The sequence below is a fragment of the Gopherus flavomarginatus genome, chromosome 14 (assembly GCF_025201925.1).
Source record: "Gopherus flavomarginatus isolate rGopFla2 chromosome 14, rGopFla2.mat.asm, whole genome shotgun sequence".
NCBI classification, from domain to species: Eukaryota; Metazoa; Chordata; order Testudines; family Testudinidae; genus Gopherus; species Gopherus flavomarginatus.
In genome coordinates this window covers 38,388,701-38,404,508 of record NC_066630.1, presented here as the reverse complement: position 1 = coordinate 38,404,508, position 15,808 = coordinate 38,388,701, and the positions used below count along the sequence as shown (strand labels likewise).

Below are 15,808 nucleotides of genomic sequence, written 5' to 3'. Positions count from 1 at the left end.
GTCGTATTGAAAGGTGAACTGTCGGACTGGAAGGAGGTCACCAGTGGAGTCCCTCAAGGATCGGTTTTGGGACCGATCTTATTTAACCTTTTTATTACTGACCTTGGCACAAAGAGCGGGAATGTGCTAATAAAGTTCGCAGATGACACGAAGCTGGGGGGTATTGCTAACACGGAGAAGGACAGGGATACTATTCAAGAAGATCTGAACCACCTTGTAAACTGGAGTAATAGAAATAGGATGAAATACAATAGTGAAAAGTGCAAGGTCATGCATTTAGGAATTAATAATAAGAATTTTGGATATACGTTGGGGGCGCATCAGTTGGAAGCGACGGAGGAAGAGAAGGACCTTGGGGTACTGGTTGATAGCAGGATGACTATGAGTCGCCAATGTGATACGGCTGTTAAAAAAAGCAAATGCGATTTTGGGATGCATCAGGCGGGGTATTTCCTGCAAGGATAAGGAGGTGTTAGTACCGTTGTATACGGCGTTGGTGAGACCCCATCTGGAATACTGTGTGCAGTTCTGGTGTCCCATGTTCAAGAAGGATGAATTCAAACTGGAACAGGTTCAGAGACGGGCTACGAGGATGATCCGAGGAATGGAAAAACTGCCTTATGAAAGGAGACTCAAAGAGCTTGGCTTGTTTAGCCTGGCCAAAAGAAGGCTGAGGGGGGATATGCTCGCCCTATATAAATATATCAAGGGGGTTAACGTTAGGGAGGGAGAGGAATTATTTAACTTTAGTACTAATGTAGCCACGAGGACGAATGGGTATAAACTGGATATTAGGAAGTTTAGACTTGAAATTAGACGAAGGTTTCTGACCATTAGGGGAGTGAAGTTCTGGAATAGCCTTCCGAGGGAAGTAGTAGGGGCAAAAGACTTTCCTGGCTTTAAGACAAAGCTTGATAAGTATATGGAGGGGATGTTATGATAGGATCGTTAATTTGGGCAATTGATCTTGAATTACCACCAGACAGGTCTGCTCAATGGTCTGCGGGGTGATGTTGCATGCGATGGGTACTGAGTTGCTGCGGAGAACTCCTTTTTGGGTGCTGGCTGGTGACTCTTGCCCACATGCTCAGGGTTTAGCTGATCGCCATATTTGGGGTCGGGAAGGAATTTTCCTCCAGGGCGGATTGGCAGGTGCCCTGGAGGTTTTTTGCCTTCCCCTGCAGCGTGGGGCACGGGTCGCTTGCTGGTGGTGTCTCTGCAGCTTGAGGTCTTCAAACCATTTTTGAGGATTTCAATAACTCGGTCCTGGGATAGGGGTTGTACAAAATTGGATGGGTGGGGTTCTGTGGCCTGCCTTGTGCAGGAGGTCAGACTAGATGATCAGATTGGTCCCTTCTGACCTATGAGTCTATGAGTCTATGAGCTGTGCCTGTGTCTACACTTACATTTGCCTCCCACTGATGCAAACGCCCTCTTACGGCAATGCAGTAACACCACCTTCCCAAGTGGCACTGAGCCGCGGTTGATATACTGAGGCCGATGCAGTGTGAGTGTAGACCAGGGGTGGGCAAACTATGGCCCATAGGCCGGATCCAGCCCCTCAAGGCTTTGGATCTGGCTCGCGGGATTGCCCACCATGGGCCCCGCGCCGCTCTCAGAAGTGGCCAGCACCACATCCCTGCAGCCCCTGGGCAGGGGGGCAGAGGGCTCTGTGCATTGCCCTTGCCTCCACACACCACCCCGCGCAGCTCTCATTGGCCAGGAAGGGGGAACCACGGCCAATGGGAGCTTCGGGGGAGGTACCTGGAGGTGCGGCAAGGGCCGCGCAGGCGGAGTCCTCTGCCCCCCTCCTCCAGGGGTCGCAGTGCTTCCTGGAGTGGCGTGGCATGCAGGGAGACTGCCCTGGCCCCGGTGCGCGCTGCTGCCACTCCAGAGCCGCTTTAGGTAAGAGGCACTGGGCCAGGGCCCAAACCCCTCCTGCCCCCCAACTCCCTACCCTAAGCCCCCTGCCTGCACCTCACACCCCTTCTGCACCCCAACCCCCTGCCCTGAACTCCCTGCCACACCCTGCACCCCAAACCCTGCCCTGAGCCCTCTCCAGCACCCCTGCCCTGAGCCCCCTCATATACCACACACCCCTCCTCTGCCCCATCTCTTGCCCTGTGCCCCTTCCTGCACACCACATCCCCTCCCACATCCCGCACTTCCTCCCACACCCCAACCCCCTGCTCTGCATACAATTTCCCCACCCAGATGCAGCCCTCGGCCCAAAACGTTTGTCCACCCCTGGTGTAGACAATGCATTACCCATGTTGACCCTAACAGTCCTCCAGCAGGTGTCCCACAATGCCCAACTGACTGTTCTGGTCACAACTGTGAACTCCACTGCACAGGGGTCACAGAGACTGGAATGCCCCCCACCCCCTTTAAAGACCTGTATATTTTTAAATGCCTTTTTCCTGATTGCCCAGCTTGGCAAGCACATCCAGCAGTTCTCCATTGTTGTATGCAACTGACCAGCTGACCATGATGGCTACATGCTCCAGGCACTCTGGCTTGAAGTAGACAAGAGATATTGGATCTCCTGGGCCTGTGGGGAGAAAAGGCTGTCCAGGCAGAACTACTGACCAACCACAGAAACCAGGATATCTATGAGCAGATTGCATGGGGGAATGCAGATGCAGGGATACGACAGGTAGCAGCAGCAGTGCTGTGTGAAAGCACAGGAACTTCGGCTGGCATATCAGAAGGTCCGTGAGGCCTACAGTCAATCCAGTGCCAATCCACAGACCTGCCCCTTTTACAAAGAGCTGCATGCCATACTTGGTGGGATCTCTGCTACTACCACACACACCTCTGGGGATACCTGAGGTGTTTGAGCAACAAGCCCCTGGCGTGAGCTGCAAGAATGAGGAGATGGAGGAGGAGGAGGAGGATTGGGGACATGCAGCTCGGGGAGTCCAGCTATGCTGTGAGCCAGGACCTGTTTGAGACTCCACTGCAGTCAAGCATGGGTGAGCCCGATGCAAGGGAAGGAACCCCAGGTAAGTGTTTAATTGTTTTCTCCATTATAACGATGTACTGATGGTGCTCCCAATTTAACAGGACACAGTAATCGAGCTTTCATTAATTTATTCATACTAGAAGAGGTAGTGGTACAACAAAGATGTAGAGTTATCTGCTTTTCGTTCCCCTGTTGAGTTAGGCAAGGAGGACCATGCAGCATAGTTTGTTTATGTACATAGAGTCAGGCCAGATGACTACAGGAGAGTGTTAGAAGGCAGATATGTTAGTCCCAGATTAAGTAGATCCCTTTTCCCTGGGTAAGGTAACAGGGGTGGTTCCAGAACAAGCAGGAACTTGCTGGACCCAACTATGGCAAGCAGGCTAATTAGGACACCTGGGGCCAATTAAGAAGAAACTGCTAGAATCCATTAGGACAGGCTGGCTAATCAGGGCGCCTGAGTTAAAAAGGACCTTACTTCAGTTTGTAGTGTGCATGCGAGGAGCTGGGAGCAAGAGGCATGCAAGAAGCTGAGAGTGAGAAGACATATTGCTGGAAGACTGAGGAGTACAAGTGTTATCAGACACCAGGAGGAAGGTCCTGTGGTGAGGATAAAGAAGGTGTTGGGAGGAGGCCATGGGGAAGTAGCCCAGGGAGTTGTAGCTGTCACGCAGCTGTACCAGGAAGCACTCTAGACAGCTGCAGTCCACAAGGCCCTGGGCTGGAACCTGGAGGAGAGGGTAGGCCCGGGTTCCCCCCAAGCCTCCCAACTCCTGATCAGACACAGAAGGAATTGACCTGGACGGTGGCTTCTACCAGAGGGGAAGGTCTCTGGGCTGTTTCCTGATCCACATGGTGAATCTCTGAGGTGAGCAAATCCACCAATAAGTGCAGGACCCACTAAGGTCGAGGAGGAACTTTGTCACAATAGGGATGTCCCTTGAATTCTCCAGAGAGATCTCAATGAAACTTCCATTGAAATTCTCTGCAATCCTCTCTGACGGTTTCTAGGGATGGCAGCCTTATTTCATCCTCAACGGTAGGACACTTTCCCATGTCAGTCATCAGTAACTACAGGCACCACTGCAGTACACAGGATAGCGGCCTACGGGCCCAGGCGGCTTTGGGATACCAGCAGCAGCTGTGCTCTCTCTCTCTCTCTGTTACCCTCAAGCATGAGATATCAGCTAAAATCACCACCACCTGTGGAAAATAGTGCAAGTATTCAGTACCATTTCCCTATACTCAGTTTCATGCAACCAAGCAACTCCCTCCTCACTTTCCTCACACCTGAAGGGCCAGAGTCACCATGGCTGGTGCTGTGAGTGGCACCGCACAGAAGCGCTCTGGAGCAGAAGTGTCAATAAGTATGTCTAGTTTAAAACTTTAGGGGAGCCAAGGAAGGGAGTTCTGAATATTAACTTTCACTTTCCGTAGCGACTCTATTGACAGTGATACCTTTGTGTGTTGCGGCCTTGAGGCATTCCCCCTCCACACCTGTGGAACACCTGCACCAGATAAAGAGGAGAAAGAAAAGGACTCAGGACGACATGTTCAGTGAGACCCTGCAAGCCAGTGCTGCATCAGACTGAACAGAGAGCCTGGAGGATGAATACTGCAGCAGACTGTATGGAGAAAGAAAGAGCAGACAAAGACAGACCCAGGAGCCAGAGAGGAAGATGCACCAGGACATAATAGAGTACCTCCACCAGCAAACACAGATGCTGCAGACTCTTGTGCACCTACAGGTTCATCAATCACTAGCTCACCTCCCTTTGCAATCCATCGAGAACCCCATTGCAGCACCTCCATTTCCTCCCCCCCCCCAACATGTCACATGGCATCAGGGGCTGCAGACCTACACCTACCACTCACCACAGGACAACCACAGCTTCACATACAGTGATTTGTAAAAGCCACATTAGCTGTATGTGTAGCTAATATGGACAGAATGTTCTTTCCCCTTGTTAAGTTCTGTTCCAGTAATCTATAAAGTTTTTAATGTCTGATTTTAAGTTGCATGGGTTTTTCTTTGCATTGGTTTTGGTACTGAATAACATTCCATTACTTGGAAAATAATTCATCTTTATTAGTTCACAACATATGCTGTGGAGTGCTTAGCAGTTCTGAATGCTCCTGCTTACTTTGTACTGCACAGTGTGACCACTCATTGGCTCAGTGAGAAACACAGTGTAATAATCTTTAGTGTACAGCAAGCACCCCCAAATTAATAGGTGCACTGACACTGTTATAGTCACAGATGAACACCAAGCACCACACAATTTGTAACAGGCCAGGGAGAGAACACTACACAACAGTGCATTACTGGGACTCACTGTTAAAGTGCACTTACAAAGTCTCCCTGAGCAATAGAGCTGTCAGAAGTAAGGCCCTCAGTTGTACCTGCTCAGTACTTCTGAAGCCCTAACAAGACAGCCAGATTGCTTGATGGTCCACCCTGCCAGATTGGCTGAGGAAGCCAGCAGACTGATGGCTCTTTGGCTGCTCAAAGCACACCTCCACAGACTCTCTGCTTTCCTGTGCTCGTCTCTCCAAGCGTTGCTCCTGCTTTGCTCGTCCACATTCCAACCCACATCCTGCCCTGCACCCCGTCTTGTTCCCATATTCTTCCAAACTTGCTCCTGCCTTCCCAGATTCCTGGTAATCCAGTTCTGATTCTCTGCTTTGACTCCAGACTCAAACTGTCTCTCAACCCTTGGCTCTGGCATTTGGGCTCTGAACACTAGGCCCGACTCCCATGCTGACCACCAGGCCTGACTTGCCTGCGTACAACCAGGTCTACGGGTTGTATTGCTGTTCAAATTCAGACACGCCACGTCTGCCCTCCACCACTGCAGTAACTTTTCTTATTTGTACTCAAATAAGTCATATTTTTAATTATCTTCAAAGAATTCAAGGGCAACCATTGAACTCCATGTACTACTTGAATGCTGCAGTGTTCTCCACTGAAAGTAACTTAAAGTGACTGCTGTTTTAAAACTGTATGTCTGAAGGACAACAATGGAAGTCAAGTCACAATTTAATGACCTTTCACCCAGAGGGTGAGGTAACTTACACAAATTATATTAATAGATTCACCCTTTAGCACACAGGAGGTTGTTACAGTTATCAAATAAAGTCATGGGGAAAAGTTCAAAAGCTAAATAATCTTGAACTGCTTTCAAAAATGGTGATGGCTTTTTAAAAAGTTTCAATAAGCAACACCTGTATAAAATCAAGATGGACTGGCTTCTCTGTTAGGGGAGCTGCGGCAGTTCCAGGCTCCTTGGACCACCGATAACAAAAAGGTGGCTGATTTTCATCACCCACCGTCCATTACAGGCTCTGATTTATTAAAATGTTCTTGGATTTATTGAAGACCGGAATGGGAGGCAAAGGCTGCAGACTGTCAGTCATAGTGGATGGCAGTGTAAAAGATTATCCAAACAATCAAAAACAGTGCAAACGATGTCATGAATCCTTCTTTCGTTAGCTTCCATGTGCCTCCATACTCCTCATAGGTATTACGCAGGATATAGCAGGCAGCTATATGCAAATGTCCCTTCAATCTACTAAAAGCTCATTCAACTATCATTCTGCCTCCGCTGAGCCAGTAGTCGAATCTGTCCTTGGTGTGATCAAGATGGCCGGTGTATGGCTTCAGAAGCCAGAGGAGCAAGGGGTAGGCTGGATCATCCAGGAACACTATTGGCATTTTATCATTATCAGTGGTAATGTGAAGGTTGGGAAAAACTGTCCCTGCTTGCAGCTTTCTGAACAGCACTGTGTTCTTAAACATGAGAGCATCATGCACCTTCCCTGACCAGCCCATACTGATATCGGTGAAGCATCCCTGGTGATCCACCAACATTTGCATAACCATAACCATAACCCTTTCTGTTGATGTATTTTGTGGCAATGTGGTCTGGTGCCAAAATGGGGCTATGCGTGCAATCTATTGCCCCACCACAGGTTGGGAACCTCATTGTCGGAAATCCATCCACTATGCCCTGCACATTGCTGAGATTCTGGTGTCCCTGTGCTGGAGGGCAGTGACAAGCTCAGCACACAGATCCAGGAACGTGACTTTGTGCAGCCAAAATTTCTGCAGCTACTGCTCGTCATCCCAAGCCTGCATTATGATGCGATCCCACCAATCAATGCTTATTTTTCAGGCCCAGAAGCAGTGCTCCACCATCTGCAGCTGCTCTGTGAATGCCATCAATAGCCTTGAATTAGTTCTTGCTATGTCACACAGCAATCTACCCTCCAGGAAACGGTCATGTTCCCTGCGGATTCAGTTCTTCTTGAAGCTCAGCAAGATTATACGTCCTCTATTTCAACATTCATGACAATGGTGCAGAGCTGGGCAGGTTCCATCCTTCTGTCAGACCCTGTACACCCACTCAGTCCTTTGTAGCAAGGCCCACAGCCTGGGGTTTTCCTTGGCTGGAGCACCCCAGCATCTTCTAGCTTTCCCCAGAACTGCTCTGTCCAAGGTGCTGGTCTCCTACTCCAGAGACAGACCTTCCCCCATGAAGATCTGGGACAGACTGCCTGCTCCTCTCCTAGGCAGTCCTTAAATAGGGCCTAGCCTGGCCCTGATTGGCTGGCTGTAATCTTGGCCCTGATTGGCTCTCAGTAGGCCCTTCTCTAATTGGCTGCTGCCTGCACAGCTACTCTGGCCTACTCTAGCCCTCTCTCTCATGGGGGTGGGGCAGTCACCCCACCACATAAGGTAACATTAATTGTTTAGAAAAAAGTTAATATTAACATTGATTAGGCAAATTTTTTAAAATCAACAAAACTTGCAATCGTTCTGAAAGCCACGTGAATGCACTAGTGAGGGAAATGTGAGCTGCATTTCCTGCAATGGACAAAATTTCCTGCTGGAAAGCTTCAGGACAATAACAGCTCTAATTGCGAGAGACATCAGCACTATCCTGAGCTCAGGAAATACCAAAACAGGGCAAGACAGGGATTGCTAAAAACTGTTACTAAGGCCAGGTATACAATACAAACTTACATTGGTATAACTACGCCGCTCAGGGGTGTGAAATATCCACACCCGTGAGCAATCCCCCGGTGTAGACAGCACTATGTCAACAGGACGGCTTCTCCTGTCGACATAGCTACCGCTTCTTGCAGAGGTGGATTAACTACACCAGGGGTTCTCAAACTGTGGGTCGGGACCGTATTTTAATGGGGTCGCCAAGGCTGGTGTTGGCCCTGTGCCCCAGCAAGTCTGAAGCCCAAGCCCCACTGCCCAGGGCTAAGGTTACATGCCCTCTACCCCTTGGGCTTCAGCTTTGCCCCCCCCCCCGCCCTGGGTGGTGGGGCTTGGGCAGGCTCGGTCTTCGGTCCCCCCTCCTGGGGCCATGTAGTAATTTTTGTTGGCAGAAGGGGGTGACAATGCAACGAAGTTTGAGAACCACTGAACTACACTGATGAGAGGAGCTCTCCTGTCAACATAGTAGCATCTTCACTGAAGCACTAAAGTGGCACAGCTGCGCTGGTGCAGCTTTTTAAGTGTACAGAGTCTTATTTAACCACCTGTGCCTGTAGAAGTAAACCCTGTAGTTTTAACGATAGGATTTAACAGCAACATGCAGTGCCCATATGCTGTTTTTTAGTACCCACAGATAAGCACAAGACAGAGTACCACCAGTCCAGCCCAATTTTCAAAGGACACTTATACAGCCCCAAAAGTGCTCAGTAGTTGACAGCGGCAGTCAATTTTGTCCAGAAGGGCAGGAACTAATAAGTAGCAAATCAAATGAGCTGCAAATTTAACTTATTTATTTACTCACTGAACTTACCTGGTTTAGGATTTTCACAGGGCTGCCCGGGGGGAGGGGGGGGCAAGTGGGGCAATTTGCCCCAGGTCCCAGGCCCTGCAGGCCCCCTTCCACGAGAATATAGTATTCTATAGTATTGCAACTTTTTTTATGGAAGGGGCCCCTGAAACTGCTTTGCCCCGGGCCCCCTGAATCCTTTGGGCAGCCCTGGATTTTCAAGTGATATTTCTCCCCAACATACCAACTAAACTGTGAGGGTGGAATGTGGTACAAGAGGTCAATGAACATTACAGAGCACAGACTAGGAATATCTCTTAGCTGGGCAATCCTAATCCAAGCTTTATTCCTGATGAGGACATGGTGCACCAGAAATATTTTGAGAACCGTTCTGACATCTAATACTAGCAGAACAGGGTGGGTGTAAAAGTGTGTACACAAGTGGAACGGGGAGTAAGCTTTACCCAGTAATTAAGGAGACCTGCAGTAATTAAGGAATTCTGCAGAACTCAAACTTCAGTTAAAAAATAATTTCTAGCCCTTATGATTGTGGGGAAAAAAACCCTACCAAAAGTGAACCATGCAGCTCCAGTGCCTACGCTTCTGCTCATAATTTTACTATTGCTACAAAGGCCATGTCTACATTACACATTTACATCCACTCAAATTACATCAGCATATAGCCACCATAGTTAATACATCACTTGTGCGCTTGCATGTTTGACTCATGTCGGCGATGCATGTATTCACCAGGAGTCCTTGTACTGATGCAGAGTGCAGTGCATGATGGGTATGTATCCCATTGTGCAACTCACCCATGTCCAGCACACTCTCTTTTGGGAAGTTTTGGCAATGAGAGTCACGCAGGGATGACTGGGTCAACTTCCCAGTCACAACTGTCTCCATCCCATAATTTCATCTGTACCCCATAATTTTTGCATCTTTCTTTCAAAATCCCACAAATCTCCACAGTCCTCCTTACTATCTGCAATCTTGGACAGAAGGATGGCGCCTGCACAGCGCTGCACTATTGTCCTGAGTGTTGCAAACACAGGGTGCATAATCCTACAGTATTTGTAGAGCTGCAAGAAGAGAGACAGGGAAAATGATGATTCCTTGGAGGACAGATTGCTGTGGGACATAGCCAGAACCAATTTAAGTTTGTTGCTGGCATTCATGCAGCAGCTGCAGATGATGGAGCACCGATTCTGGGCCTGAGAAACAAGCACTAACTGCTGGGATCGCACTGTAATGCAGGTTTGGGATGACGAGTGGTGGCTGGAGAACTTTTGGATGTACAAGGCCACATTCCTGGATCTGTGTGCCAAGTTTGCCCCAGCCCTCCAGTGCAGGGACACCAAAATGAGAGTTGCACTGACAGCGGAGCAGTAAGCGGCAATCGCACTGTGGAAACTTACAATGCCAGATTGCTACCAGCCAGTCGGGAATCAATTTGGAGTCAGGAAATCCACCACGGGGGCCGCTGAGATACAAATGTGAAAGGCCATTAATTGCCTCCTACTATGCAGGACTGTGCCTCTCAGCAAAGTGCAGGACATAGTGGATGGATTTAGCGCAATGGGGTTCCCAAAGCATGCTGGAGCGATAGACAGCACGCATATCCCTATTTTGGCACCAGACCACCTTTCTCAGAGTACATCAACAGAAAGGGCTACTTTTCTATCATTATGCAAGCACTGGTGGATCACTGGGGATGCTTCACTGATATCAATGTGGGCTGTCAGGGAAGGTGCATAATACTCGCATGTTTAAGTGCACAGGACTAATCAGAAAGCTCCAAGCAGGGTCTCTCTTTCCTGACCAGCAGATTACCACTGGCAATGGTGAAATGCCAGTAGTGATCCTAGGCAAACCAGCCTACCCCTTGCTTCTCCAGTTCATGAAGCCATTCACCACCAACCTCAATAGCATCAAGGAACACTTCAGCTACCGGCTCAGCAGGTGAAGAATGACAGACAAATGTGCCTTTGGTTGTTTGAAGAGAGGCTGGCATTATTTCCTCACAAAATTGACCTCAGTGGGAAAAATATCCCAATGGTTATAGCTGCCTGCTGTGTCCTGCATGATATCTGTGAAGCTAAGGGGGAAAAGTTTCCACCGAGGCAGAGGTGGAGCAGCTCTCTGCTGAATTTGAACAGCCAGATACAAGGGCTATTGGAAGAGCTTCATGTGGAGCTATATGGGTTCAGGGAGGCTTTGAAAGACCATTGTAATTGTGACCCAGAGTCGTGTGTATTGCCGTAGTGTGCTCTATCTGGCCCTGCTCTTTTGCAGCCTGGTATGAATTATGTGGTGATTGCTGTACATACGGGGATATAATATTGTCAATGCACCTGTTAATTTTGTTTGTGAATGATCTTATGAGTTGTGTGACTCTGTGCATTAACAGGTAATTGGTTGCTTTCAGAACTGCTGAGCACCAGCCAGCATGTGTTGTGAACAAATAAAGAAATCGTGTTCCAAATAATAGAATTTTATTCTGTAACCAAACCTGTGCAAAAAAAAAAAAAAGACATCATTTAAAAACAAATACATTTAAAAAAATTAATAAAACTTAATTAAGAGAACAGAACTTACGAAGAGTAAAGAACATTTGTGTCTCTTTCAGCTACACATAAACCACTTGTGGCTTTCACAAGTCTGCATACGTGACACCGTGATTGTCTTTAATGTCTCCCAGGATAGAGTGGTAGGGGTAATGCAGCGACCCCGATGCCACATGGAATGTTGAGGAGAGACATAGGGAGTTCTCAATGGGCTGCAGAGTGAGGCAAGCATGGGACGGATGAGTCTGAAGCATCTGTTTGCTACCTCGGAATCCCTATATACATCTCCCTTTCATTTTCTTGTACCTTTCTCCTCTCCACTCTTTCCTTCTCCAAGCTGTCCACAATGTTCATCCTCCTGGCCTTGTGCTCACTGTCCGATGCAAAACTGGCTTCCAGGATTTGCCAGAACATGTCATCCTGAGTCCCCTTCTTTCTCCTCCTTATCTGGCTTAGGTGTTCAGTTAGTGTGGAGGGGGAGACCCTGAAAGCCACAATGGCAGCAGTTGCAGATAAAACACACAGTGGTAGCATTTTCAGTGTATTCACTATGGAAAGTGAAACTTAAGATGCTGAACTCACTCCCCTAAAGTTTTAAGCACTATATTCTCACTTCTGCCTGAGAATGCTTGTGCACTGTACCAGTAACAGCACCAGTCATGGTGAGTATGGCCCACCAGGGGTTGGGGAAATTAGGAGGGAATTGCTTGTTTGCATGATTCTAGTAGTATAGGACAATGGCACTGAATACTGGCACCGTATTGCACCAGCAGTGGTGATTTCAGCTCATATCTCACTTCGGAGGGTAACAAAAGCAGAAAGCACAACTGCTGCTAGAATCCTGAGGCCATCCAGGCCATAACATATTCTGCTAGACTGTGTACTGCAATGACGCCTGCTGAGGTTATTGCTGAATAGCGTGGGAAAGTGTCCTACTGTGGAGGAAGAAATAAGGCAGCCCTCCCTAGAAATCTTTGGCAGAGGATTGCGGAGTACCTCCATGGAAGTTTCACAGAGATCTCTCTGGAGGATTCCCGAGACAACCCTGAACAAAAACTGCTCTGCATGCCCCGCCCCTCTCATAATTCTAGAGGGGAATGAAAAGTAGATATCAATTCTACCTCTCTTGGATGTACCACTACTTCTTCTAGCAAGAGTAAATTAATGATTAGTCAAAAGATGTGTCCTGCTACTTTGGGAGTGCCATCCCTGTAATTTTAAATTAAACTACACACTCACCTGAAGTTCCTTCCCCTGCATTGGGCTTGCCAGTGCTTAACTTGTGGGACTGGCTAGACTGTGGTGGAGTCAAAAACAAGTCTAGGCTCGCTGGGAGGCTGGATCCTCCTCCTCGCTGTTCACAGCAGGGGCCAGTGACTCGGGCTTCTCAGAGGTATCCATGACGCTCTTGGGGGTGGGGGTGGTCTCGGCTCTGAGTATGGAATGTAGCTCTTTCTAAAAGTGGACACTCTTGTGGCTTGTCACTGGTTTGATTATTGGCCTCCATGGCCTTCTGGTACGCCTGCTGCAACTCCTTGGCTTTCACACTGCACTGCTGCTGGTCCCTGCTGTAGCCCTTGTCCTGCATCCCTTGAGCAATCTGCTCATGGATGTCCACGTTTCTGCAGCTGATTTGGAGTTGTGCCTGCACAGCCTCTTTTCCTTACAGGCCAAGGAGATCCAATACCTGCGGTCTACTCCAGCCAGGAGCGAGTCTGGATTGTGTAGCCGGTATGGTCAGCTGGGAAGTTGCACTCAACAATGAAGAGCTGCCTGGTGTGCTCCTGAAGCTGGGCATTCAGGAAAAGGAATTTCAAAAATTCACTGGGATTTAATTGGGATGTTGGGCTTCTAGTCTATGTGACCCCTGGGCAGTGGAGCTCACAATGATGACCAGAGTGGTCAGTATGGGGCATTGTGGAATAGCTGCTGGAGGACAGTAACAGTTGACTAAGAAAGGCTGGGTCTACACTCACACTGCATCTACTTAAGAACTTCGACCTTGGCTCAACAACAGGGACAGAAACAAGTTCTGCATACCCTCAAGATCCTTTCCTTAGCCCAATAGCATCACTTTCACTTACACAATCTAAGCCTCAGCTTGCCTTCATATACAACTCCTGCTCTCACTTCAAGTGTTCCCACAGTTTCAGGCATGCTAGCAGCTCTGCTGAGTGAGCCACACTTGAAAAAGAAAATTGTGCCTCCTGCATCACGAGCAGCTTGGCACTGCTGCCTCGTCTGTTTCTCCTTATACCTAGAAGCAGTGTTTGACTTGGTGCCACGACATTTTGATTAAAAAGTTAGAATTATATAAAATTAACACGGTATACATTAAATGGATTAAAAACTGGCAGGTCTCAAAATAGAATTGTAAACTAGGACTTGTCATCAAGTGAATCTGCATCCAATGGGGTCCAGCAGGGACTGGTTCTTGGCCCTACGCTATTTAACATTTTAATCAATGACCTGGAAGAAAACATAGAATCATCACTGGTAGAGTCTTCAGATGACACAAAAACTGAGGGAGCAGTAAATAAAGAAGAGAAGAGCTCACTGATTCGGAGTTATCTGCATCACTTGCAAAACAGAGCGCAAGCAAACAATATGCATTTTATACATTTTGCCATATTAAAGCTAGGAACAGAAAATGTAGGCCATATTTACAAGATGGGAGACTCTATCCTGGGAAGCAGTAACTTTGAAAAAGATTTGGAGGTCATGGTGGACAATCTGCTCAACATAAGTTCCCAATGTGACACAATGGCCTAAAGAGCTAATGCGATCCTGGAATGCACAGACAGAAGAATCTCCAGGAGAAGACAAGTTATTTTACTTCTGTATTTAGCACTGGTGTAAGCACTGCTGGAATATTGTGTCCAGTTCTAGTGTGCACAATGCAAGAACAATGTTGATAAACTGGAGAGTGTTCAGAGCCATGAGAATGATTAAAGGATTAGAAAACATGCTTTCTAGTGAGACTCAAGGAGCTCAATCTATTTAGCTTAACAAAGAGAAGGTTAAGGGATAACTTGATCACGGTTTACAAGTACCTACACAGGGAACAAATACACTGGTCTACAATTTTTGAGAAGTCGTCTGCTTCAGAGATAAAATGTGATATTTATTATGTATTTTGATGTGCTGAATTCAAATATGGCAATTAAAACAACTGATTGGCTACTGTTTCTAAGATATTTAAGTTTCTACATTTTATGTCTATGTATATTGTGTAGATAGTAGAGTTTTAATCATAAATTATAAACCTAGGTCTTTTCATGTGTTTATGGTTGCTTTACATGATAATATTTCACCTGTCCTGTTTATGTAACACTTTAAAAATCAGCAAAAGGGTTATATAAATAAAATGTATTATGAAACAAAAGGCAAAAAACTATTATGTACATAGTTTAGTCCTATTCAGTGTCTACTCGGCGCTTCTTGGCTTGTCTCTTGTATTCATTAAATGGAGCATCTCTTGTCACTGTCCAGCAATAGTCTGCAAGCATTGATGGGCTCCATTTGTCCTGAGAGCCTGCCAGGAGATTCCACTGCTGTAGTCTGGAGCCCAACAGCTCTGCCTTACTCTTGGGTAGTTCCAAATCCCTGACAAGGTCATTCAGTTCACCTTGTGTTATGAGGTGTGGTTCAGAGGAGGAGGATGGGAGAAAATGTGGGTCCTGTGACATTGATGGTTCAGGACCAGAAGTTTCATCCTCTTCCTCTTTCACGTCTGACTCAAGCGAGAATGATTCTGGTGCATCAGGAACCGGCAGTCCTTCTCCGTGGGGTACTGAGCGTATAGCTGATGGAATGTTTGGATAATGCACAGTCCACTTTTTCTTCTTTGACACACCTTTCCCAACTGGAGGCACCATGCAGAAGTAACAATTGCTGGTAAGATCTGTTGGCTCTCTCCAAATCATTGGCACTGCAAAAGGCATAGATTTCCTTTTCCTGTTCAACCACTGGCGAAGATTTGTTGCACAAGTGTTGCAGCATATGTGTGGGGCCCACCTCTTGTCCTGATCTCCAATTTTGCAGCCAAAATAAAGGTGATAGGCTTTCTTAACCATAGTGGTTATACTGCGCTTTTGTGATGCAAAAGTCACTTCACCACAAACATAGCAGAAGTTATCTGCACTGTTCACACAAGTACGAGGCATCTCTGCTCACTTTGGCTAAACAGAAATGTGTCCCTTTGCAAAATCAAACACTGACAAATAAGAGAGCACCACACTGCATGATTTCTAGAGCTGATCTAGGGCAATTTGTTCAGCAGAGTGATGTAAGCTTCGTTATGATTGCATCATCCATGACTTCTAGGAATAACATGATGCAATTCATATCATGTATGACGCAATACCAGCTTCAGATTGCAGCATTCATTGTTTTACCTAAAAAGCAAGTACTGTCCAAACCCAGTCATAGATTTATTCATAGATCCAGTCAAAGATGTATTTTAGTCATTTCTGGTTTAA

General features: G+C 47.2%; 1 protein-coding gene across 6 annotated transcripts in view; it reads right to left on the bottom strand.

Moving 5' to 3' along the window:
• ZDHHC1 (zinc finger DHHC-type containing 1) overlaps window positions 1-15,808 on the bottom strand; it is a 65,733-nt gene that overhangs the window by 44,881 nt on the left and 5,044 nt on the right. For 4 of the 6 annotated variants that reach the window (XM_050922970.1, XM_050922968.1, XM_050922969.1 and 1 more), the window contains exon 2: window positions 11,634-11,811. The exons of 1 other annotated variant lie outside the window; for it this stretch is intronic. In XM_050922970.1, the coding sequence (XP_050778927.1) occupies window positions 11,634-11,741 (108 nt within the window). In that variant the 5' untranslated portion in view covers window positions 11,742-11,811. Of the gene's footprint in view, window positions 1-4,423; window positions 4,474-11,633; window positions 11,812-15,808 lie in introns of those variants that run through there. One more of the 6 variants, XM_050922973.1, reaches the window with a different exon arrangement.